This window comes from Mastomys coucha, unplaced genomic scaffold (assembly GCF_008632895.1).
Source record: "Mastomys coucha isolate ucsf_1 unplaced genomic scaffold, UCSF_Mcou_1 pScaffold5, whole genome shotgun sequence".
NCBI classification, from domain to species: Eukaryota; Metazoa; Chordata; class Mammalia; order Rodentia; family Muridae; genus Mastomys; species Mastomys coucha.
In genome coordinates, this window is record NW_022196911.1 from 66002517 (window position 1) to 66027875 (window position 25359).

At 49.2% G+C, this 25359-nt stretch overlaps 2 protein-coding genes and 1 non-coding gene across 6 annotated transcripts in view; 2 read left to right on the top strand and 1 right to left on the bottom strand.

Annotated features, from left to right (window-relative positions):
* Inca1 (inhibitor of CDK, cyclin A1 interacting protein 1) overlaps positions 1-1367 on the bottom strand; it is a 14179-nt gene extending 12812 nt beyond the window's left edge. The window contains exon 1 of the mRNA XM_031353500.1: positions 1328-1367. The gene's annotated coding sequence lies outside the window, so the exon portion shown is untranslated. The remainder of the gene's footprint in view (positions 1-1327) is intronic.
* The window catches only part of Kif1c (kinesin family member 1C), a 29121-nt gene that overhangs the window by 1093 nt on the left and 2669 nt on the right, over positions 1-25359 (top strand). The window contains exons 2-22 of one of the 4 annotated variants that reach the window (XM_031353490.1): positions 1095-1200; positions 1426-1558; positions 1939-2015; positions 2377-2556; positions 3134-3199; positions 3577-3755; positions 3862-3973; positions 4386-4463; positions 4605-4670; positions 4760-4835; positions 5549-5627; positions 5810-5955; positions 7391-7560; positions 7711-7790; positions 7885-7960; positions 15537-15616; positions 16888-16982; positions 21659-21742; positions 22327-22513; positions 22637-22709; positions 23423-24037. In XM_031353490.1, coding sequence (XP_031209350.1) covers positions 1453-1558; positions 1939-2015; positions 2377-2556; positions 3134-3199; positions 3577-3755; positions 3862-3973; positions 4386-4463; positions 4605-4670; positions 4760-4835; positions 5549-5627; positions 5810-5955; positions 7391-7560; positions 7711-7790; positions 7885-7960; positions 15537-15616; positions 16888-16982; positions 21659-21742; positions 22327-22513; positions 22637-22709; positions 23423-24037 — 2625 coding nt within the window. In that variant the 5' untranslated portion in view covers positions 1095-1200; positions 1426-1452. Of the gene's footprint in view, positions 1-1020; positions 1201-1425; positions 1559-1938; positions 2016-2376; positions 2557-3133; positions 3200-3576; positions 3756-3861; positions 3974-4385; positions 4464-4604; positions 4671-4759; positions 4836-5548; positions 5628-5809; positions 5956-7390; positions 7561-7710; positions 7791-7884; positions 7961-15536; positions 15617-16887; positions 16983-21658; positions 21743-22326; positions 22514-22636; positions 22710-23422; positions 24038-25359 lie in introns of all 4 variants that reach the window. The other 3 variants (XM_031353489.1, XM_031353488.1, XM_031353491.1) reach the window with 3 other exon arrangements.
* Positions 6807-6910, top strand: LOC116079354. Its single transcript, XR_004113923.1, has one exon. It is a non-coding gene; the product is annotated as a U6 spliceosomal RNA (small nuclear RNA).

Sequence of the window (25359 nt, forward strand, 5' to 3'; positions counted from 1 at the left end):
TTTGAAGTCTTCACCCTGCTATCCGTGGGCGTGGGCGCTTAGACTCTCCTCCCAGGGTGTGGGCACCCGGATCACCCACATTCCTAGGCTACAGCCTGGCACTTTCCCCAGGATAGTGGACGCCATAGCACTAGCCCCAGGTTGGGTTTAGGACCAACCTCTTTCCTTTTTCTTTGGCTTTCCTTTCAGGAAGCCCCCCTCCTTGTGCGCAGTCCCCCAACCCCCTTGAAGATACAGGTATTCTGGGTCTCCCTGCGTGGAGTCCTGGGGGGTTGATATTATGCATACAGGATGACCCCACCCTCCCCTGTCCATTGTCCTGGATCCTGAGGAGGAAGTACTGGGGGCTGGGCAAGGGGTTTGGGGATCACAAACAGGCCCTGTGGATCCTTGTTACAAGCTGTTCCTCTAGCCCTTGGCCTTTGCCTATCAGTAGTGGCCCCTGCCTCATGTGTGGGGGTTGTCAGCTCTATGTGAGAATTGCTGACCCTGGAGAAGAATTACAGGTTCGGGTTTTATGATTGGGATTTTTTTTTGTCTCTTACCTGTCTTCTAGGTTTCCAGTTTGTGCTTTGGCCCAGAGCCCTCTCTCCCTGTCTTCTCAATATCTCTGTGTCTCTCCTTCCTTTTTCTTCTGCCACTCTTTTCTTTATATAGCCTGACCTCAATCTTGTCTCTTGTCTGATTCCTCTCATTTTCTTGGTGTCTGTAACTTTCTGTCCCTCCTCTTCCCTTCCTGCCACCCTCAGCATCTCTGCCCATGTGTTCTTCACTCTGAATCACCCTCTGTCCAATCTGTGTTACATTCTCTCCCTCTCTCTCTCTCTTTCTTTCTCTTTCTTTCTCTCTCTCTCTCTCCCTCTCTCCCCTCTAACTGAACACTCAGTACACTTGCAAGTGACTAGGAATAAAAATATCACTGTCTCTGCCCTTGGATTCACATTGCGTAGAGCCACTCCAGAGGGGCAGCTTCTCCTTAACTTTCCTAACACATCCCTCTCCCTTGCCCTCTAAACACAGAACCCCAGACAGACCTTTGGAGCTACAGGTGCCTCCTGACTACTCTTCCCCCACAATCAGGGTTTCCCTTACAGCCCTGCTGGTGTGGCCAGGCCCCAAGTGTAGGATGGGGCTTCCCATACGAGGGCCGGTGGCAGCCAGAACTGACACAGCCCCGCTGATCTGGGGCCAGGACACCAGGTAACTCTGGGGTGATGGCCCAAGTCCCTGCAAACTGGGATCTGGTTGGGGAGAGAGAGGCAGGAATATTCTTGGGAATGATGTTTGGGAGGAAGGCCAGAAGAGCAGCAACTGAAGGGATGGGTACCTTGCTGGGATGGAGCGTGGAGACATGGACTCCAGAAGCAGGAGGCAGTGTTGAGTTTTCCCAGTGGCTTTGACCACCCTTTTTTTTCTGTCCTCCAGCTGAGGAGGGCAGGAGATTCTGGAGTTATGGCTGGTGCCTCCGTGAAAGTGGCAGTGAGGGTTCGGCCCTTTAATGCCCGTGAGACCAGCCAGGATGCCAAGTGTGTGGTCAGCATGCAGGGCAACACCACCTGTGAGTGAATCCAGAAGCCTAGCTGGGACATCAGAGGGGAGGCCAGGCCTGCTGGCCTGTCCCGGGAGGAAGGCCATGCTGGGCATAGAGCATGTGCTAACTGTAAGGGGGGGCAGACTGGCCTTTCCATGTTCCTGTCCCGGGGAGGGGGAATGTTGGCCAGCAGCCTTCCATTGCCCAATCCAGGGAGGCAGCTCAGTGGGGGCGGGTCCTGTGAAGACAAAATTAGCTTTGGTGGCTGGAGGGGGTGGGGATTATTAAAGGGAAGAAACAAGTTAGGATAGAGGTGGGGAGTGGGATCCTGAATCCTCAGGGCTTATAGGAAAGTGGGCAAAGGTTGAAAGTGCTTGACTTTGGCTTTTCTTTCTTTGTGTTCTCAGCCATCATTAATCCCAAACAGAGCAAGGATGCCCCCAAAAGCTTCACCTTCGACTATTCATACTGGTCGCATACTTCGGTGAGGTGATTGGGGCTAGAGAAAGAGCTTAGCCATAGGAGACATGGGGTTTGGGTCCTGAGAAGTGGGGGTATTGCTGGGAAATACAAGTAGCTAGGAGAGTGGATTGGGAGGAGTACCTCTGGCTAGAGTGTGTACTCTTGAGTTGTGTTTAGAACCTAGAGGGGGAACCTTGGGTCTGTTCAGGTAATCAGGAACAGCATTGGGCTGGATCAGAACCTTGGTTCTGATAAGAATGATGTAGTCAGGGTGAAGGCACACAGGATCTTTGGGCAGTCAGAGCGGTTGGGATGTGTTTTGGCCATAGACTCAAACTCACCCAGGGCCCTTGCTGTCTTTCCTCTGCCCTCATTTCACCTAGGTGGAGGATCCGCAGTTTGCGTCTCAACAGCAGGTGTATCGAGACATAGGAGAAGAGATGCTGCTCCATGCCTTTGAAGGCTACAACGTGTGCATCTTTGCCTATGGGCAAACGGGGGCTGGGAAGTCCTACACTATGATGGGGCGGCAGGAACCGGGGCAGCAGGGCATTGTGCCTCAGGTACATGCTGGGACCTAACTGGGCAGCCAGGGGAGGAACATCTTCAGATGCCACAGGGAAGAAGGCTATCTGGGGCTGTTTGTGCCTGAAACTGGGATGGATATAAGGCTTGGCTGCAACCTAATTCCAGGGCCCTTTTGGGAGAGAGGCTTTGCACCCACCAGAACAGCAAGGCTCCCTGAGAAGAGCCAAGGCATTGACATTGGAGGAGCCATGGCTTTATTGCTTACAACTGTTTTTCTTTGTCCTATGCTGTTTTTAGTACATTTCCCCTATGGACTTCTGCATTGCAGACGGTGTCAGCTGTAGTTGTGAATAACTGAGAGTTGTCCATAATTCTCTGTGGCTATGAACTGTAGTAGCCTTGCACATAGACAACAGTACAGGATACATGGGCTTGCATCCTAGTGTGATGACTCTAGGCATATGTGAAATTTGAGAGATTGTTTTCCTATCTATAAAATGGAACTGACCACCCCCTTGGGGCTGTGGAGAGGGTCATTTGGGACAAGGTCTGGCCTAGGGCTGGGAGCTGCAGGTATGCCCTGACCAGGAGCTTTTCTGTGTCCCCTTCCAGCTCTGTGAGGACCTCTTCTCTCGAGTCAATGTGAACCAGAGTGCTCAACTTTCCTACTCTGTGGAGGTAAGCCCCACTTTTGGTGTAGGCAGGCGGGATGCCTGGTGCCCCAGGGCAAGAATGAAGGAAATAGTGATTAAGATTGAGGTCTGTTTCTGGAGTCAGCTTGAGACCTCATTCTGTTCTGCTGGTGACTAACTTGTGACTTTAGGCAGTGATTTCGGCTTGTAGCTCCTGAGTATGTTCCTCTATGGGATGCTAATGATTAGACTTACCTCCCCAGGTTGGAGAGATAATCATTGGGCCAGCGTATTCAGTCCTAGCACCATGCTTGCTATATCTGAGTTGCAGTTAACTTTATCCTGTCCAGTAGAGCTTAGGGTTAGTTTCTCCAGTGGCTTCACTAATGGCTCTCTCACTTCCTATCTGCTTTTCCTGCTCAGGTGAGCTATATGGAGATCTATTGCGAGCGAGTTCGAGACCTCTTGAATCCCAAGAGTCGGGGCTCTCTGAGGGTCCGGGAGCACCCCATCCTGGGCCCGTATGTGCAAGACCTGTCTAAATTGGCTGTGACTTCCTATGCAGACATTGCTGACCTCATGGACTGTGGAAATAAGGCAAGGTGAGGCGGGCTTACCTGGGAATGGGAAGGAAGGGAGGCAAAACTGTGAGGCAGAGGGGCTGGAAGCCTCTGACTTTTCCTTTCAAAGCCTCTAACTTTTCCCCAGAACCGTGGCTGCCACCAACATGAACGAGACCAGCAGCCGCTCCCATGCTGTTTTTACTATTGTCTTTACCCAGCGCTCCCATGACCAGCTTACTGGCCTGGATTCAGAAAAGGTAGTGATGTCTCTCAAATGGGGACCATAAGGTGATGGAAGGGGCTTGTGCATTCCCTGCCCCTCAGGTGGTGCCTCCTTGGGGCTTCCATAGCCCCCTCTACCCTCCTGCCAAATAGTGTGTTATAACCTGTTCACTTGCTTGTCCTTAACAGTTCTCAGGGCAGGGCTCCAGTCCCACTGTGTCCTGTGTTGTGGAACACAGTGAACCTATAAATACTTGTAAGTGAATAAATGAAGACATGGATGAGTGACCAGCTCCTCACTCTCGTGTCATCTGTCTTCCATTATCTCCCCCTGAGTTTCTCTAGCCTGTGCTAAACACCCAGATTTCCACTGGCTATTCCCCTAATTCGCCTTCCTTTCCCCTACCCACCCCAGCCACAACCTGCTTTTTTTTTTTCCAACCCCAGGTCAGTAAGATCAGCTTGGTGGACCTTGCCGGGAGCGAGCGGGCTGACTCCTCAGGGGCCCGGGGAATGCGTCTAAAGGTGAGGATGGATGGAAGCCTTAGGGAAGGTTGTGTAGGGAGGTTGCTGATCATCCCCTAGGACCCTTGCTGGCAAAGCAGAGGGCACGTGGATTCGATTGATAGGGGACAGTCTCAATTCCACATTCCTGTCCTTTCCCAGGAAGGTGCCAACATCAATAAGTCCCTGACTACTCTTGGAAAGGTGATCTCAGCCCTGGCAGATTTGGTAAGCCCCAAGGGCTGGGAAGAGATAAGTCTCAGGAAGAGAAGGCATGGGCCGACTCACCCTGATTACTATCCCCTTTTGTCCCTCAGCAATCAAAGAAGCGGAAGTCGGATTTCATCCCCTATAGAGACTCTGTGCTTACCTGGCTGCTCAAGGAGAATTTGGGTGAGGGGTGCCTTCCACTCTTTGCTAACCCTGTCATCATCCCGTCTGACAGAATCTCTAATGTAGTCAGTGTTGTCCCACCGTTCTTCCCCCATCCTATAAGGAAGTTACCTATGCTGCTGTTGTGGCAACGCACTGCTAAACTCAGAGGCCTCTCTGACCTGTTTACCCCTGACCCCAAATCCTGCAGAGTTCATCTCCCTCCCTCAGGCCTCTGAGTGCTCACAGATACCCGACAGCTCCCTGACCTCACCTTTTCCCACATTTCTGCATTTCATGATTGGCTCCACAGTTCTCAACTTTAGCCTGCCTCAGATGTTGGCCTCTCAGACCTTTGTACTGGGGCACTTTACTTGTTTGTTTGTTTGTTTTGTTTGTTTTGTTTTTTTGAGACAGGGTTTCTCTGTGTAGCTCTGGCTGTCCTGGAACTCACTGTGTAGACCAGGCTGGCCTCAAACTCAGAAATCCACCTGTCTCTGCCTCCCAAGTGCTGGGATTAAAGGCGTGCGCCACCACTGCCCGGCTTATTTTGTTTGTTTGTTAAATATAGTTAATTAATTTGAGACAGGTATCCCAGGTTGGCCCTGACCTCTACCCTCCGGCTTCCACCTCCCCAGTCCTGGGGTAATAGTCCTCTAGCATCTCACCCAATCCAATATGACTTTTCTTAGGCTTCGGCTCACCTATAGTTTTCCCATCCTTTCCATTCATAGGTGGGAACTCACGCACAGCAATGATTGCAGCCCTGAGTCCTGCTGACATCAATTATGAGGAGACACTCAGCACTCTCAGGTGCGGTTTCACCTTTGGTAGCATAGCAGAGGTTCCAGGAGCTCTGAGACTAGTCAGTCGTAAGAGAGAGTGAGCTCTCTAGCCCTGTCACAGTGTCTTGAGATCTGGGAGGATCTTCGAGGGAGCAGGTAGACAGCAAGGTTGTCCCGGGCCTGCCTTCATCACTTTGACCCTTTGCACAGGTATGCAGACCGCACCAAGCAAATCCGATGCAATGCTGTCATCAATGAGGACCCCAATGCTCGGCTTATCCGGGAGCTGCAGGAGGAGGTGGCCCGGTTGCGGGAGCTGCTAATGGCTCAGGGACTTTCAGCCTCTGCTCTAGGAGGTAGGGCTGCACACACTATCTTGCTACCAAGGCCTGTTTTCTCACCCTGTCTCTCTCTCTTTCCCTTTGCCCAGTCCTGGAGTGTGTAAAGGCCCACTCTCCATTAAACCCCTTGGTGTCCAGTGACATGGGCACCCATCTGGAGAAGGCACTTATATCTTTTGAGATTCTGGAGCTGGGACAGATTTAGTTTCTCAGGGAGACTCAAGACAGACTTCCGGAACTAATAAAATGGCAGGCACAAGGAATATAGCGCAAGTCACGAATGTATGATTCACATAAATTTGAAGACACTGCAGGGTATATGTCTTAGAGAAACTCTTGTAAAATGACAAGTTTTACTTTTCTTTCTTTGTTTGGTTTTGGGTGTCTCTGTATGAAGCCTTGACCCTTCTGTAGTTTAGTGGTTTTCAACCTTCCTGATGCTGTGACCTTTTAATACAGTTCCTTGTATTGTGGTGACCCCCAACCATAAAATGATTTCATTACTACTTCATAACTATAATTTTCCTACTGTTATGAATTGTAATGTAAATATCTGATATACAGGATATCTGATGTGCAACTCCAAAGGGGTCATAACCTACAGGTTGAGAACCATCGCTGCTGTAGTCCCTCCTATCACGGGCTGTAAAGTGCTGGAATTATAGGTTGTTTGAGACAAGGTCTCATGTAGTCAAGGTTACCACACACCCACTATCCTCTTGCCTCAGACTTCCAAGTGTTAGAATTATAGGCATTTGTCCCTATGCCTGCAAACATAGCGTTTTAATTAACTATAGCTTAATAGTCTTCAACAGGATGGTCTTTAAATGTAGTGCTCAGCCTCACTGGTGAGAAGTAATGCCCACGTGCTCACTCAGGCAGCACAAATGCCAAAATTGGAACGATGCAAAGATTGGCACGGCCCCTGCGCAAGGATGACACTCAAATTCACGCAGCATTCCATATTTTTAAGAAAACAAAACAAAACTATCAAAAAAAAAAAAAAAGGAATTAATGTCCATGTGGGAAGATACATAGTCCATGTTAGCTGGCTCAGTGTCGAGGTCTGTCGCACTGAGGCTAGCGTGCTGAGGGACACTGGAGAGAATGAGAGTCTTCTAGGGAAGAGTAGGAGATGACGTAGATAAGTTGTCCTGCTGAACGAAAAGTGTACGGTATCTTATCCTAGGAGCAGGACTAAAAAAGCTAGGTGCACATGATGCAGGACATCTTCAGCCCAGCACAGCTGAGAGCTGCTTTCTGATGGTGGAAAGGACCAGCAGCTTCACCCCGTAAGCACGAAGGAGGCTCTCCATCCCTGCCGCCTCAGCAGCGACAGCTTAGGAGGGCCAGCTCTGGGCAAGCTGCCCAGATGCCCTCTGCAGTTCTCTGTGACTCTCTTGTTTCTGATCAGGTCTGTCTTAGCCTCTTCTCCCTGTCTCCCTTCCAGGTCTAAAGGTGGAAGACGGGAGTCCTGGAGCTGTTCTGCCCGCTGCATCATCTCCCCCTGCCCCAGCTTCACCCTCATCTCCTCCTCCACATAATGGGGAGCTGGAGCCCTCATTCTCACCCACTGCTGAGCCCCAGATTGGGCCTGAGGAGGCCATGGAGAGGCTGCAGGTGGGAAGGGAAGCTAGAACTGGCAAGGGGTGGCAGTCAGGGCACTGCTCCAACTTTCTTTCTCCAAAACCAAGGCTGAAGTGGAAGAAAGAGTCTCTGTGGCAGGTGTTGGTCCTGACCTTTGCTGTCTGTCTGTCCTAATGCCCTCAGGAAACAGAGAAGATTATAGCTGAGCTGAATGAGACTTGGGAGGAGAAGCTTCGGAAGACAGAAGCTCTGAGAATGGAGAGGTATGAGGGGCCAGGGCGGATAGCTGGCACCTTTGCAGGAAAAGATCACGAGTGGCAATGATAAGATTGACTTTCTCCTTTTCCTTACTTGCAGAGAAGCATTGCTGGCTGAGATGGGCGTGGCTGTCCGGGAGGATGGCGGTACTGTGGGTGTCTTCTCTCCAAAAAAGGTGTGTGAGGGGTTGGGCAGAGAGGCCTAGAGAGCTCTCTGAATGCCTGGAGAAGAAGGTTGGATGTGGTAGGATGGAAGCCCTCACCTAATCCTTGGCTTCTGTGCCTCTGACTTGTCCCTTTGTCATCTCCTTTCCGTACCTCACGCCTGTCTGTGTCACGTGGCCATCTTAGGCAGTCAGCTAGAGAGTTCAATGCTTGTTAAATGCTTGTAGCCAACTATGTAGGGTCCATTGAAGGTGACAATCCCTACCCTTTAGCGACTTCAAAACTCTGTCAAACTTAGCTCTTTACATACATGTGCGTAAGAGTACTCTCAGAATTAGTCTCAGGATTCACTGGGAGAATGGCTTCTTCAGGAGAGGGGAGGAGCTGGGAAGCACTGATGCATAAGCTGTCTATTTGAAGAGTTAAAAAGCTCACTAGGGAAGGTGACTGGAAAAAAGACGGAGGACAAATCTGACAGTGATTACAGGTGCAGGAGGGCTGGTCTTTGGCAGAAGCATCCTTGTGGTCTAGAGATGCGGCTGCTGAGTTTCTTAGGAAGGTAGTTTGCAAAATGGAGCTTGAGAAATAGACACGACTTGGGTAGAGAGAGGCCGTGATAACGTGAGGCTAAACCAGCGTAAAGTGTGTTAGGCAATGTGGGGCGTGCTGCTAGACAGCTGGTAGGTGCTCCATAGAGCTTCGCTGAGGAGGAAGAAGGCAAAGCCAGCGTGGTCAGGCCCAATGGGGCATGGAACAATACTTAAAGTAGAAAGCCATCATAGCTACCAGGTGTGGTGGCACATGCCTAAAATCCCAGCACCTGAGCATTGGGTGCTAAGGTAGGAGGAACTCAAGGTTGGGGCAGCCTGGGCAATGTGGTGAGCTTAAAGTTAGTGTGAGCTTTATAGTAAGATTCTATCTCAAAAAAAAAAAAAAAAAAATAGAGGTTGGCAGGGTGTGGTGGGCATGTCTTTAGTCCCAGCACTCTGAATTCAAAGATAGTCTGGTCTACCTGTTGAATTTCAGAGCCATATAGTGAGACCATGTCTCTAAAAGGGAGTTCTAGTTCAGTGGTAGAGCATTTGCTCAATTCTCAAGGCCCTGGGTTAAATTCTCAGCAGCAAAGAAGAGAGAGGTAGAGATTCAGGGGCAGGTGGGTGGGAGACTTAAAACCAAAAACAAGACAGTGAAGCTGGGGTGTACACAGATGGAGGGATGATGCAGAAGCCAGTCTGAGCAGAGCAGGAACTTCCAGTCCCACCAGGAAACCAGCCTGGCCTGTCTGGTACATAGTACAGAACAGGCTAGGATCAGGCCATAAGTCAGACATGGCTCTGGCTAGTCAGTCAGTAGAGGTTCCACAGAGGAACCTACCTAGTTCCAGGAAGGCCACAGGAAAGAGGCTTACTTTATTTTGGGATGTCAAGATCATCTAGAAAATTCCGCAAGCAGGAATCACTGAGCCTTTAATTACAAATTTGTATGCATACATTGCTCTCTAGTCTTTGAGGTTTTTTCTTTTAATGTATTATTAATGTTTCACCTGCATGTCTATGTGTGCACCATGTGCATTTAATGCCCAAAGAGTTCAGAACAGGATGCTGGGTCCCCGTGGTGTTACAGGAGGTTGTGAATAGCTAAGTGGAGCTTGGAATGGAGCCCTGAAGAGCAGTCAGTTCTCTTAACAGTTGAGCCATCTCTTCAGCCTGAACTCATTACCTCATTCTTTTTTCTTTGTCTTTTTTTTTTTTAAATTCAGTTTATATCCCGATTACTGTCCCCACCTCTCTGTCCTTCCCCCCCTTCTCCTCTAAGAGCATAGAGTCCTCCCCCCAATTCTTTTTTTAATTACATTATTTGTGTCTGTGTGTCTACACTTGCACATGCATGGGCTCCATGTGTGGTGATCAGAGGACAGCTTGCAGGAGTCAATTTTCACCTTCCACCATGTGGGTTCTGGGGATTGAATTTAGATTGTCAGGCTTGGCAAGCAGCATCTTTACTTACTGAGCCATCTTGTTGCTCCCACGCCACCCCTTAAATTAAAAACTTTTTATTATTGTGTGTGGGTGTGCACAAAATGTGTGTCAGCGCATGCGTGCCACTGAGCTCATGTGCAGGTCAGGGATGGTTTTGTGTTGTCTGTTCTCTCCTCCTAGCTTTACGTGGTACTCTTGTTTCATTTCTGTTGGTCTCCTGAGGCACCCTGACCAAAAGCCACATAGGCAAGGGAAGGGTTAATCCAGCCTACACTTCCAGGTTCTAGTCAGTCATTGCGGTAAGTCAAGCGGGAGCCCATGTTCACACATCATATCCACAGTGAGGAGCAGAGAGGCCACAGTGCGGCTCTTGTGTTGCTGCCTTCATCTGGTTTGTTCCGTCTCACTTCAGGATCTGCTGCCTAGAGAAGGGAGCCGCAGTGAGCCAGAACTCCCTACATCAGTTAACAATCAAGACTGTCCCTCACAGACTTGTCTGCAGGCCAGTCTGTTCTGGATAATCCTCATTCAGATTCTCTTCTTAGGATTCCAGGTTGTGTCAGGTTGACAGTTAGTAACCAGTATGCCTGGGTTCATGGGGTGGGACGCAAATTGCCAGAGTTGGGTGGCAAGCAGCATTACCCACTGAGCCATCCTGCTGGCCTTAGCTTCAATCTTTTAGCAATAGTGTTTGCATACCTTTCCATTTTAAACATTGTTTTTCTTGCTTTTTTTTTTTTCATGGAGCCAGAATATTGTGTTGAATGAGGGCAATTTATTTTTATGAAGCTTTGTACTGGTGGGTATTTAATTTTTTTTCACATTCTCTGATACTGTAAATGGTGATACAATGAATAATCTTGTAAATAAATGCTAAAAATTAGGCATGGCGGTACATGCCCATACTCTCAGCAATCAGAAGGCCAAGGCAGGAGGATTGCCAGAAGTTTCAGATCACCTCTCATCCCAGAACAAAAGACTGTTATGTGTAAGAGTAAACTCTTAGAAATAGATATTCAGAGTAAAACAATAGCCTTTCATCTTTAGTAATTAAAAGTTTTTTTTTTTCCCCAAAATAAAGTTTCTCTATGTATTCCTGGCTGTCTTAGAATTCACTATGTAGAACCAGGCTGGTCTTGAACTTAGAGATCCGCCTTCCTCTCCCTTCCAAGTGCTTTGAATTTAGGCGCCCAGCTTGATTTTATTTTTTAAGGTAAGATTTCACTATGTTGCCTTGGCTAGCCTAAAACTCTTATACAGACCAGGCTGGCTTTGAATTCACAGGAATCCACTTGCTTCTGTCTCCTGGGTACTGGGATTAAAATTGGGTGTCACTTTCCTAGCTTTTTACTTTTGTTTATTTTTGTTGTGAAGTGCCAGGGACTGAACCCATGACTCTGTGTGAATGTGTGTGTGTGTGTGTATGTGTATATACATTTGTGCATGCAAGTATTCAGGTGGAGGCCAGACATTGCTGTCTTTCTCAATCTCTTCTCCATCTTATTTTTTTGAGACAGGGCCTCTGGGTAAATGTGGAGCTCACTGGTTAATTAGCTGTCTGGCCAGGCATCGCACGAATCCTTCTGTCTCTGTCTCAGCAGTGCTGCTGGCCCTGGTTTTCCATGGTTGTTGGAGATCCTTGTGCCTGCATGGCAGGCAGTTTCCTGATTAAGCCCTGACCCTCCCTCTCTATCTCTTCTGATTTTCTTATTCCCATCTTAGAATTGCTAAGCAGTTCAGGCTGGCCTTTTAAGTTTTTCTCTTTTTAGTACCTTTACGTGTTTATTTTAGCTATTTTTGAGACAAGAGTCTCAGTTATACTATAGCTCAGGCTTGGCTAGAAATCACTATGTAGTCCTGGCTGCCTCAAGCTGAAATTTACAATAGTCCACTTCCTTGGTCTCTTAAATTCTGGGGTTATAGACGTTCACTACCACACCCAGCTGTGGTTCTAAAGTTCATCTAGAGACGGGCTATGTGGCTCAGCAGGTAAGGGCACTTGCCATCAAGCCTGGGGCTCTGACATCAATGCCTGTGACCCACGAGGTAGAAAGAGAGAATTGAGTCCTGAAAGTTGTCCTCTTTCACATGCGCACTGGGGCATAAGTGTACCCTCGCATGGTTAGTTAATTAATTAATTAATAAACATGAATAAATAAAAACAAGATTTTGATCTATTAAGCTGAAGCTCTGATGATTCTATTCAGGCTAATTTATACTTCCAAGGGCCACTTGTAGGAGAGCCCGTTTATCTTCACCACTCAGTGCCTCAACCCTTGCTTTTTGTTGTTGTTGATTTAAGTTCATTTGTTGGTTTTTTGTTTGTTTGGTTGGTTTTGGTTTTGGTTTTGGTTTTTCGAGCCAGAGTTTCTCTGTATAGCCCTGGCTGGTCTGGAACTCACTCTGTAGACCAGGCTGGCTTCGAACTCAGAAATCCGCCTGCCTCTGCCTCCCAAGTGCTGGGATTAAAGGTGTGCGCCACCACTGCCCGGCTTTTTTTTTTTTTTTTTTTTTAAAGGTATGGTTTCATGTAGCTCAGGCTGGCCTTGAACTTGCTATAGCCCAAGTTGAACTCATTGTGGAGTTAATATTGGTTTCATCTTCTGCTCCTTCTGCTTGTATCTCCCAGGTGTGACAGATAAAACTATGTGTCATCATCCCTGGCTTCCCTCATCCTTTTCAGAACCCTTTGTTGCTCAGACTTTATCAATGTGATTGGTGAACAGGAGTTTGTGATAGTTTGTACTTCCCTATGGTGGTGGGGATGAACATTTCTTAGATATTTAAAAGACAGGAGAGCTGTTAGGCTTATACCTGCTAAACGGGTTTGGTAGGGCTAGCTATAACTTAGGGATGGTGGGGCGCAAGGTTGGGCAAAGCTGTAGTTCGTCTTGGAAAGAATAAAGACTCTAAGGGAAGATTTCTCTTGCTAGGACCCCTATGGCCAGCCCCAAGGACTTCCTAAATCAGTGATTTTCAAATCTGAGCTCCCTTCCCAAGGGCTGATGTTGGGGGTGGGGACAGGGCCTCCCTGCCTCCGCCTGGGCTGATTGGCACCTTGCTTATCTGCTTGATATCCTAGGCTTCTAGATAAGGTTTCATTTGAACAAAGAGTTCCTGGGCTGAGCAGAAATTGAAAAGCACTGCCCCAAATCGTGTCCTTTCTCCCTAGGGCTAGATCACTTTCTGTTTCCAGAGCCCATCAGTGTCTGCCAGTCTCAGGACAGGTCTGACACAGTAATGCAGGAAGACGATGTGAGTGTCCCCTGAGACAGTTCTGGCAGCAGCCGCTGTGAGATGCCTAGGGAGAAGCAGGCAGATATTCTGGACACAGCCCTGGGCTCACACGCTGCAGAGTGGGATCCCACAGAAACCTCAGGCCTCTCCCCCTAGCTGTTTGGCCTCTTTGTCCTGTGCCTTTTGGTCTTGACACTTCTTCTGCCAGTCTTTCCCCCTCTGAAACCTCTCCATTCGGCATGTCAGCACCTTCGTTGTCCCCAGGATGCATCCCATCCTGCCTTTCCCACAAAGTCCTCCACAGCTCAAACTGCCTGGTTGCCCTTTGTTTCCCTTTGCATATGAGTTGCTGCAGAATGGTGGACTGCTCAACTCCCTGGGAGCAAATCAATGAACAAATAATCCAAGCCAGGGTGTGAGAAAGTCAGCAGTCTCCATGGCCACTCAAACTTTTTTTTTTGAGACAGGGCCTCGCTATGTAGCTTTAGATGGCTTGGAACTCACTATATAAACCAGGCTGGCCTCTGGGTCAGAAATCTGCCTGCCTCTCTCTCTTGAGGGCTGAGATTAAAGGCATGCCCAGGCCCAGGTCATTTCCCCCATTTGTAATGAGTGGTGTTTCCACACCAAGTCTTGCCTTCCCATGTTGGCTCTGATTGCCTGATAGGCCAGCCAGCCAGCCATGACTGTATCTGACTCATCCCTGTCCCGCCCAGAACCACCCTGAGGTGAGTTAGAAAAGCTGAAGCAAATCCTTGCATAGAATGGAGGCTTGGTTGGTTGGAGGGCTTAGGAAAGCTTCATGGAAGGGGCATTTGAGACTGACCCAGAGGGACATGAAGTGAATGATTTTGAAGGTGTGGGTGGAAATGGTAAATAGGCTGTGCTGGGCATGGGAGCGTGGTGGGGCTAGCAGCTCCCTCGGCAGCCAGAGGCTCCCAAGACCTGTTTGAGTGCTGAGCAGTACACTGGGCAAGAGCAGAGTTGGGGAAAAGACCCTCAAAGGGCTTGGACATGTGGGCTGGGGCTCTTCTGGAACATGTGGAGCAGAGCTCTAGCCAGATAGGAGTGTCCATTGTGGGCGGGAACCTGGGAACCCAAAACTCCCGAAGGTCTGAAGAGGGATGGTACGGGGGGTGTGTGCCCAGGCAGCGACCGTAGGGAAAGGTCTTTTACTGGGGTAACAATGTGTGGCCTAGAAGAATATGGAGGGAACAAGTTCAGTGTGTTACCCAGAGATACATACTTAGGGGAAGATGGGAGTGACATAAGAAAGACAGATGATAATGTGATGTGGAGGCACAGAGTGGGTTACGTGCTCACCACAAAGCAGCTTAGTGAGCAGCCAGGTGTGTGTAAGGCTGTGGGCAGGAACAGCTGCTGGAGTGAGTGCCCCTGGCCTTAGGTGAAGAGGCTCCGGGAAGGGATGGAGTCTGCTGCAAGAAACAGCAGAGCCATGCTACATATCCCAGGCTGTCCTTGAACTTGTAACCCTTTTGCCTCTGTGTCTGAATTAATAGATAATACACATCATGCTCAGCTTCTGTTTGATTTTAAAGTGGAGGGTGACACTTGTTTTTTAAATAATTATTATTATTATTATTATTGTTATTTTTTATTTATTTATTTTTTTTGAGACAGGGTTTCTCTGTATAGCCCTGGCTGTCCTGGAGCTCACTCTGTAGACCAGGCTGGTCTCAAACTCAGAAATCCACCTGCCTCTGCCTCCCAAGTGCTGGGATTAAAGGCGTGCGCCACCACTGCCCGGCAGTTTTTAAATTATTAAAAGTAATCCATGCTCATAGAAATTCAAGATGTAATGGACGGTGGGGTGTACCCATCTCCTGACCCTGCCCTTCCCTTCCTTCCCAGAAGTTACAAGGCAGATTTGTGGGATCCAGAAAAGATGGGGCTGGAGGATAGAAGGGACACAAAGAAAACAGCGTTGGTGCAGGTGGAATTCGAGGCTTCTGGCCAGGGAGTCTGTGGTACTGAGGCACAAACAGAGACAGGCTTCCGGGGTGGGAGTGGGGGTTGGAGATGGCTTTTTAGGCCTAGTTGTGAGTGAAAATTCTTGTGTGAGAGTTGGGAATCAGAGGTAACTGGGGAAGGATGGAGGGTGAAAAGCTCCCCACCAGTAAGTGCAGGGTGAGCAGTGGGTAGTACCAAACCCAGAGAGATGTCCACTCCTTCCCCCTGCTCCAGAGAGACGTCCACTCCTCCCCCCTGCTCCAGAGAGACGTCCACTCCTCCCCCTTGCTCCAGAGAAATGTCCACTCCTCCCCCCTGCTTGCTCCCTTCTTCTCTGTGACCATTCTTGTTGATCATCATGAACCCTTAGCCCTGACCACCTCTGCTTCTTTACCTACAGACTCCCCACCTGGTAAATCTGAATGAGGACCCCTTGATGTCTGAATGTCTCCTCTACCACATCAAAGATGGCATCACCAGGTAAATACTTCAGTACCTTTGGGGTGGTGTGTGACTGCAGAAGGACTGACCCGTTGATCATGTGGCCCCTCTCTTTGGTGGCCACTGCAGATTCTCCAGGACTCTGGACAGCTGTCTCCCTGATTGCCCGTTCAGCTTCTTTAACTTTCAAAGATTTTATGTTTATTTATGTGCATGTGTCTGGGTCAGGGAATGGCACGTGTGTGCAGGTGTCCACAGAGGCCAAAGGCACTGGATCCCCTGAAGCTGGACTTAGGGCTGGTTGTGAGCTGCCTGACATGGGTACTGGGAACCAAACCTAGGTCCTCCTTAAGAGCAGTACTTGTGGCTGTGTGGCTGGGCATGGTGGTGCATGCCTTTAATTTCAGCATTTGGGAGGCAGAGACAGATGTATTTAGAGAATGAGTCTAGGATGGCCAGGGCCACACACTTGTGACCAAAAGGAAAAAAAGGTAGTACAAGTACGTGCTCTGTGCTCCTTCTTGGCCAAGTTGGAGCCACCTCTCCAACCCTGCGCCCCTCCCCAACCTGGCCTCCCATTTTGAGACAGGGGCTTACTATGTAGTCTAGGCTAGCCTCAGATTCAAAATTCTCATGTCTCAGTCTCCCAGATATTGAGATTATAGGTGTATGATGTATAAAATATGTATACCTAATTTCTTTCCAATTTTAAAAAACTACTGAGGCCCCGAGATCAGCAACCAACCAGTCTTCAATTTGGTGAAGGGCAGGTACTTCTTGGCCCCTTGGTGGGGGTGACTCCTGGGAGAAGAGGTCTTACTGGGGCAGAAGAACTGGTGGGAAATTGACTGCTGCTCTCTTAGCCTCTAACAGTCCTTGACAGCCCTTGCTGAGACCCTGGGGGAGGCAAAAAGCAACCTTGCCTGGCCCCATACTGTTGAGAGTCAGTGTTCACACTAGGCTCCAGGGTTGAGCCAGGTGGCTTGAATAGCTGCTGCTAAGAACACCTCCTGTAGTTAAAGGTATAAGGCTGCCCACCCACACCAGGCTGCCCTTTCCCCTTTGCTGCATAATGGGCAGATGTGGGACTTGGCCTTAAGGATCAGGGATGCCTCTGCTCAAATCCCAGCTTTAGTATTGCTTAGCTCTGCAATCTTGGCACATTCCCCTTCCTGGACCCCAGCGTCCTTGTTTGTGAAATGAACTTAACATTTGACTCACAGAGCTGGATGAGCTGGTACTCCTGGTACTTAGGAGGCAGTTGGCAAATATTGAACATGCTTAGAAAATGTTGGCCATTGCTCCCCCAGGGTTGGCCAGGTAGATGTGGACATCAAGTTGACTGGCCAGTTCATCCGGGAGCAGCACTGTCTCTTCCGCAGCATCCCTCAGCCTGATGGAGAAGGTAATGGCGGGGGTTGGGGATGAGGGGGAAGGGAGTGGGATGGCTAAGATAGAGAGGGGGCCTGTGTACCACACAGAGAGCAAGCCATACAGAAGAGGGGTGTACCCTTCTCCCTCTGCAGCTCTGAGCTCTTGGGTAAGCAATGTGGGGATGGGGCTGTCTGCGTGGCTGCAGACAGCTTGGTTCTTGAGACACAAGTACCTTGGAGAGTGGGATCTGAGTAATGAGGAAATAGAAATACTGCCTCCCATCATTCTTTTTTCCCCCCCTTAACACTATGGTCATTATGTTTGAAACCCATATTTGTTTCAATGGGATATCTGAATTTGTCTCTGTGGGAAACTTGAGGTCGATGTGGCTATGGTGACAAAGGTTTCTGAGAACTAAATGACCTAGATGTCTCTGTGGTTCCAAAGCTCTTGGGACCTTTAGCTCTTAATATAATTGTAAAGCTTTTTTTTTTTTTTTTGGTTTTGCGAAACAGGTTTTCTCTGTGTAGTCCTGGCTGTCCTGGAACTCACTCTGTAGACCAGGCTGGCCTCGAACTCAGAAATCCGCCTGCCTCTGCCTCCCAAGTGCTGGGATTAAAGGTGAACCTCACACTATTAATCCTATTGCCTCAGCCTCTCAAAGACTGGGAATACAGACTCCATACCTGGCTTTCAGCACCTTTTATGTGTGTGATATGTGTCTGTGTGGGTATGTGTGTGCAGTATGTTCATATCAAGGCCAGAGATTGACATAAGTTGTCCCCTGTGATTGTCTCCCCGGATTCTTTTTTGGAGACACAGTCTTTCCATGAACCTAAAAGCCCCATGATACAGCAAGACTGGGTGGCCAGAGAGGTCCAAAGAGCCACCTTCTCCACTTCCCCCAGCCCTCTGGTGACATTGTGCATTACCACAGCCAGCTCTTACTGGCAATACAAAACTCAGGTCCACATGCTGGTGCAGCAGGCACTAAGAATTAGCCAGGAAGTGCACTTGGAGGCAGAGACAGGAGGCTCACTTGAGCCTAGGAATTGGTGCCAGCCTAGGCAGTGTGTAGAGACCATTAAGAAAGAAAAAGAAAGCTGGGCAGTGGCAGCGCACACCTTTAATCCCAGCACTTGGGAGGCAGAGGCAGGCGGATTTCTGAGTTCGAGGCCAGCCTGGTCTACAGAGTGAGTTCCAGGACAGCCAGAGCTACACAGAGAAACCCTGTCTCGAAAAATACAAAACAAACAAACAAACAAAACAAAAAACAAAAACAAAAACAAAAAAAAGATAAGACATTCAGTTTCAGTTTGGTGCAGGGTCAGCTGATTGGTGCAGTCAGTCTGGTCTGATTCAGGTCCCCATGGTGAACAAGTGCTTCCTCTTTGGGGGCTGGAAGCTGTTGAATCAGTTCAGAACAGTGAGCTATTGCCAAGTTCCTCTTCTGTGGTTACCTCAGGCGATAGGCTTGGGAAGGGAGATACTAAAGTATGTGAGGCCCTGTAAGACAAGCCCACGTTCCAGGAGTCCATAGTATGTCAGAGGTGATACACAAGCATGTGGCTATGTATGTGACGCCTGTGGGGCAAGCCCATGTTCCAGAGTGCATAGTGTGTCAGAGGAGGTGACGGATGTTTTGTGTTCAAGACTGTGACATATGTCAAAATAAAAAACAGTCAATGTGTTCATGCTCCAAACGGTAATCTGTAAAGGTTTAGTCCATTTGGGCTGTTGTTCTAACAATAGACTTACGAAAGACAGGTAGAGAAGGTGTAGGCATTGGGGACATGCAGTAGTTATAGAGTGACCATCTGTTTTTCTCTTTGAATTATCTTACTCCGCTTACAGAGCTGAGGTGTCCAGGTTAGGTAATCTGCCCTAGAAAATAAGAGCTGGATCGCAACATAGATTGACAGTTGCAGGGGCTATGCCCTTGGCTGCTGGATTCCTGAGGGTTCAAGAACCAGAAACTGAGGGCTGGGGATGTGGCTGATGTGGTAGAGTGCTCCTGTAGCTTGTATGAAGCTGTGAGTTTGCCCTTCAGTACTACACACAGCTGACTGCTGTGTCTGTGATCCCGTCTTTCCAGGGGCGGGAGGTGGTGGGATGTGGGGAACAGAGAACCAGGAGTTCAAGGCCATCCTCCTATCTCAAGAAAGGGTAGTAAAGGGTCTGTTCTGACTGGTTTGGAGCAGTCACCTCACCTGGTCCCATTTTCTTTCTGTAACACATGACACCTGTTCCATCCTTTAGATAATCTTTAGATTATCTGCTTCTAAAAATTGTTAGAATTCTCAGGCAGTGGAGGCATTTGCATTTAGTCCCAAGATTCAGGAGGCAGAGGCAGGCTGATCTCCGTGAGTTCAAGGCCAGCTTGGACTACAGAGTGAGTTCCAAGACAGCCAGAGCTATGTAGAGAAACCCAAAAAACAAACAAAAGTTACAATCATCCTGTTGAAATATGTTCTTATTTAGTATCTGTGCATTTGTGTGGAGGTCAGAGGATAACTTTCAGGGGTCAGTTCTCTCCTTTTGACATGTGAATTCAGAGGATTGAACCCGTATCAGGCATGGCAGCAAATGCCTGTAACTGCTAGGTCATCTTCACTGGCCTTGCGCTATCCCAGTCTTCACCTGCCTTACCAGCCAGGCTAAGGTCTGGGAGAGCAGGGATTGGTGGTCTTTAACCTGGCATGTGGCTGTGCATTGGGGCATGGTGGGAAATAAATGAAGGTAAGATAGGCTGCCCTCGCCAATCCTCTTGCTGCTCTCAGTCATGCAGTGGTGCCCTTAGATATGTCTTTCCCAGTCTTCCTCTGCCCATTGACATCTAAGTCACCCATCACACCTCAGCTGGGAATTTCCTCCCTCACAGAAACCTTGCCTGCCCTCTGTCCATAAACCGGGGTTATTTGTGCTGCCTTGGCCCTCCCTCTGCATCACTAGTAGGCCCAGTATCTGTTTCTGTCTGATGCTGGAGTCCACCCTAGTGTCCTTGGTTTTCTGTTACTTATAATGTAAATAAAACAGACAAACAAAAAACAGGGGCCAAGAGCCCAGGCTTGGTGGCACATGCTTTTAATCCCAGCACTTGGGCAGGTGGATCTCTATGAGTTTGAAGCCAATCTGTTATACACAATGAGTTCCAGAATAGCCAGAGCTAACACAGTGAGACCCTATTTAAAAAATAAAAAAGTTGTGTTGGAGAGATGGCTCAGTGGTTAAGAGCACTGACTGTTCTTCCAGAGGTCCTGAGTTCAATTCCCAGCAACCACATGGTGGTTCACAACCATCTGTAATGGGGATCTGATGCCCTCTTCTGGTGTGTCTGAAGACAGCTACATTGTACTCATATAAAAACAAATAAGTAAATAAATAAATGAATCTTAAAAAAAAGTTAGGTTGAGGATATAGCTCAGTGGTAGATCCTTAAGTTTAAGCTCTAGTCTGTCTGTCTATCTGTTTGTCCGTTTCTCATTTTCTCTCTCTCTCTTTCTTTCTCTTTCTCTCTCTCTCACACACACACAAAGCAGGTAAATAGGAAAAGTCTAGGCATGATGGCATACAGCCTTAATCACAGCATTTGGAAGGCAGAGGCAGGCAGATCTCTTGAGTTTGAGGCTAGTCTGGACTACATAGTAAGAGTTCCAAGCCGGGCGGTAGTGGTGCACGCCTTTAATCCCAGCACTTGGGAGGCAGAGGCAGCCAGATTTCTGAGTTCGAGGCCAGCCTGGTCTACAGAGTGAGTTCCAGGACAGCCAGGGCTACACAGAGAAACCCTGTCTCAAAAAACCAAAACAAGAGTTCTAGGACTACACAATGAGACCCTTACTCAACAAGTAAAGGAATAGATAAATAAATAAGTCATGTTTGCATATTATCATATTTTCAACTACTCTGTGAATAAAGACTTCATTATCCCAATTTATAGAAAATTCCAAAGCCTAGCTAGTGTGTTGAGAATCGCTGGCTCAGCAGTCATAGATCCTGGGTCTTTGGAACTTGAGGGTCCCCCAGTGAAAGTAAGATACCACTTCTTAAGGGGGCTGCTTTGTTTATCTTTATGCTCCTGCAAGTAATGGGCCCAGAGGTAGATGTTTGTGTTGGGATTTTTTCTGTTTGTTTCTTTTCTGAGGTAGGGTCTTAACCATGCATCGAGGCTGAGCTCAAATCACTATGTAGTTCAGGCTAGCTAATCTCAAATTTGCAGCAATCCTTCTGCCTCAGTCTCTAAAATAATGGGCATTCCAGCTATGTGGCATCTTGTCCAGCTCAAGTTGGACTGACTTTACTTATCCTATATTGGCTGTGACTTGAGAAGGTTAAACAGCCATTTGCAAGATGCAGTAGACAGAGTGCCCGCTGGAGGCATCCAGATCTGGAGGGGACAATTGGGAATGGACACCTGGAAGATAGTAGTGCGGGGCCTCTGTCTGAGAATGATAACTTGTAAGCTGTGGTTAGGGTCCGTAGGAGCCACTGCAGAGGCTTCTGGGAGTCACAGTAGGGTCTCTAACCCTCCTTCTGCTCTTCTCTTCCTGTGCTGCCTGCCACCAGAGGGGCTGTGGCACCCCTGCAGGTACTGGGGTGGACCTGGTGGTGCATGTGGGCTTTGGGGGTGAGACAAGGTGGGAGTCTAAGCACAGTACAGCGTTCTGAGAGTCTAATCTTTCCCTGTCCTTCCTTTATCCCTCCACTCAGTCATGGTCACACTGGAGCCTTGTGAAGGAGCTGAGACATATGTCAATGGGAAGCTTGTGACGGAGCCGCTGGTGCTGAAGTCAGGTAGAAGACGTGTCGCAGAGGCTGGGGACATAGCTCAGAGGTAGAGCGCTTGCCTAGCATACGCTAGGCCCTGCGTTCAATTCCCAGTACCATACACACACAAAAGATGTGTCACAGAGTACAGGTCTGGGACATGGCCTTCCTAGGAAGTGCTAGGGCAGACCTTTCTGAGCACCTTCTAGGATGAGACCCTAGAATAGATCAGAAAGAGTGGGAACAGGAAGGAGGTGGGAGAAGAGATGAAGACATGGACTCTTGCTTCCCCGGGACATGAAGCTCACCTGAGGAAGCAGGTGCTCTCTGGGGTCCACAGCTGAGGAAGCAAGTGCTCCCTGGGGTCCACAGCTGAGGAAGCAGGTGCTCCCTGGAGTCCACAGCTGAGGAAGCAGGTGCTCCCTGGGGTCCTCACCTGAGGAAGCAGGTGCTCCCTAGGTCAGCGAGAGGCGCATTGACTTTGACTGTTTCAGCTTTAGGGTGGTAGGGCAGGGTGGCAGGTTCCCTGGACTCAAGGGCAAGATCTGTAAATGGGCCTGGGTTTGATTTTTGCTGCTGTGGGTGAGCAAGTCTATTCTTCCCATTTCCAGGAAATAGGATTGTAATGGGCAAGAACCATGTTTTCCGCTTCAATCACCCGGAGCAGGCGCGGCTGGAACGAGAACGCGGGGTCCCCCCACCCCCAGGACCTCCCTCCGAGCCTGTGGACTGGAACTTTGCTCAGAAGGAGCTGCTGGAGCAGCAAGGCATAGACATCAAGCTGGAGATGGAGAAGAGGTGCGAGGGGGCCCCACAGGTGTCTCCAACCTCCGAAAGCCTAGCATTCTCCTGTGGGCAGGGTGGCACCCACTGAGGTGGCTCCAGGGACCCTCCCAGCTTCTTCCCTCTGTCTGCTCGCAGGCTGCAGGACTTGGAGAATCAGTACCGGAAAGAAAAGGAAGAGGCGGACCTGCTGCTGGAGCAGCAGCGGCTGGTGAGGGACACGTGGGGTCTGACAGAGCCTGGGCAAGTGGGCAGACCAATAGCGGAGCTGGCATCATCTCAGCCTAGCTTTGCTCTTGGTGTCTGGGGTGGCATCTAGCAGGACAGGTCAGGAGAGAAGGGTGAAGGGGAAGAAACCATTGCCATGTCAGGGAGCTGGCTCTGCCCAGTTGATGACACTCCCCGGATTGCAGTGGTCCTGGCCCCTTGAGATCACTTCCAGGTTCCATCCTTCATGTAAGATTGTTCCTTATATGGACTTTGAAGTCTTTAACCTCATCCCAAGAGTAATACATAGTCCTTTGCTGCATAATGACAGTACTGTCAATGACAGACCATGTATACAGGGTGGTCCCATCAGATGATATCAGCTAGTAATGTGTAGCTGCCTTGACTTACTCAGTGCAGTCTGTAATGCTCACACAATGATAAAATCATTTTAGGACACATTTCTCAGAACACATCTCTGTAGTTAACATGGCATGTGACATATGCGCTCAAAACACCAGACTCAATTAACCGCTATTACTTAGACTCGCCAGCTGTTGTTGTAAGTGGTTAATCGTCAGCCTTAGTTTTGCTGTCCAGACCAGTCCCTTCGAGGTACACCATCCCTAAGAGGTGGATCAAGTCCTGGGTCCGGGTATACTAACTGACACAAGGGTAGTCTCTGAGGTGGCCTTAGTTCTCTTCTCTCTGCCCTAGTATGCAGATTCTGACAGTGGGGAAGACTCCGACAAGCGCTCTTGTGAAGAAAGTTGGCGGCTGATTTCCTCCTTGCGGGAGCAGCTGCCCCCTACCACAGTCCAGACCATTGTCAAGCGCTGTGGCCTGCCCAGCAGTGGCAAGCGCAGGGCCCCTCGAAGAGTTTATCAGATCCCTCAGCGACGCCGGCTCCAGGGCAAAGACCCCCGATGGGCCACCATGGCTGACCTGAAGATGCAAGCAGTTAAGGAGATATGCTATGAGGTAGCCCTGGCTGACTTCCGTCATGGACGAGCAGAAATTGAAGCCCTGGCTGCTCTCAAGATGAGGGAGCTGTGCCGAACCTACGGCAAGCCTGAGGGGCCTGGAGATGCCTGGAGAGCTGTGGCCAGGGATGTCTGGGATACTGTGGGTGAAGAAGAAGGAGGCGGAGGTGGCGGAGGTGGCGGTGAGGAGGGGGCCCGCGGGGCAGAGGTGGAAGACCTCCGGGCTCACATCGACAAGCTGACAGGGATTCTGCAGGAAGTGAAGCTGCAGAACAGCAGCAAGGACCGAGAGCTGCAGGCCCTGCGGGACCGGATGCTCCGCATGGAGAGGGTTATCCCGCTGACCCAGGTAGGAAGCCTGGTGGCCACTTCTTCCCCCCTCCTTCAGCTCCTGCCTGCCTGTTAGGGTCCTGCAGCTCCCCCTCACATCCCAACTTCCTTCTCTGTCTTTTGAAAAGGCTTAGTGAAGTTCATCGGGCTCTGTTTTTGTTTTTTTGAGTTTATGAATCACATGCTTCACAATCTCCAGAATGATACTAAAAATAGACTGTATACGGGCTGGAGAGGTGACTCAACCATCATGCTGCTCTTTCAGAGGACACTAATTCAGTTTCCAACATATATGCAGGCAAATGAAAAATAAATAAATAGATTCTGCAGGCTTCAGGTGGTAAATGCTTGCCATCAAAACATGAGGGATCTGAGTTCAATTCCCAGAACCCATGTTGGGTACAATGGTGCACATTTATAATCCTAGTGCTGTAGGCAAGAGGGAATGAAGAGAGGCAGATCTCTAAGGCTTGTTGGCTGTCTAGTCTACTCCAGGAGTTCTAGGGCAGTAAGGGATCCTATGTCAAAAAACAAGGTAGACACACCTGAGGAGGAAACAACCTAAGGTTGTCTTCTGCCCTGCACACACACCCCCTTGGCCCCATGCACACGCACACATACGCATAAAAATATCTGCACGAAGGCAGTACAGATTCTGAACTAGGTATGCTTATTAGCACCTGGCTATAATCCCAGCACCTGAGAGGCAGGCACAGGTCAGTAGTTCAAGACCAGCCTGAGGTACGTCTCAAAAAACCAAACAAAAGTACAGATTCTGATATCCACCAACCCCAGCATACCAAATGTGTCTCTGTCTGATAGGCTGCCAAGTGGTGTCAGTGGTGTCTGAGAACCGCTGAGAACAGCACGTGGTGGTTACTTAAAGCCTGTTCCTGTGTGTATACATAACCGGCCTCCCCTCTGATCACTGGAGAGACTGAATGGGGACGCTCACCTCTCTCCCTCCTTTGCATGTACTCACTCAGATACTCACATTGGAGTATCTGCTGTATCCCCAGTAATGTGCAACCCTTGGCTTGCTACAAGCATTTTCTACTCAGTCCCAGCCACCTTCTGAGGGACACCGCAGATGATTACAGTTGTGACTTGAGGTTACCAAAGGCTTCCTCTCCAGTGGGGCTTCTAGTCCTGTCCCCTCACCTACCCACTCCAGGCTCTCCAGCTTGCTGGGCATGCTCACATCTCAAGGCCTTGAGACCTGTTGCTCTGTTTGCCTCCCGGGGAAACTGCTGGCTTCTCACTTCCTCCAGGCCTTGACTGAAGTACCGACCTCCAGGGAATTTCATGGTGGCCACCCTTAGCTGCCTTCCGGTCCTTCCT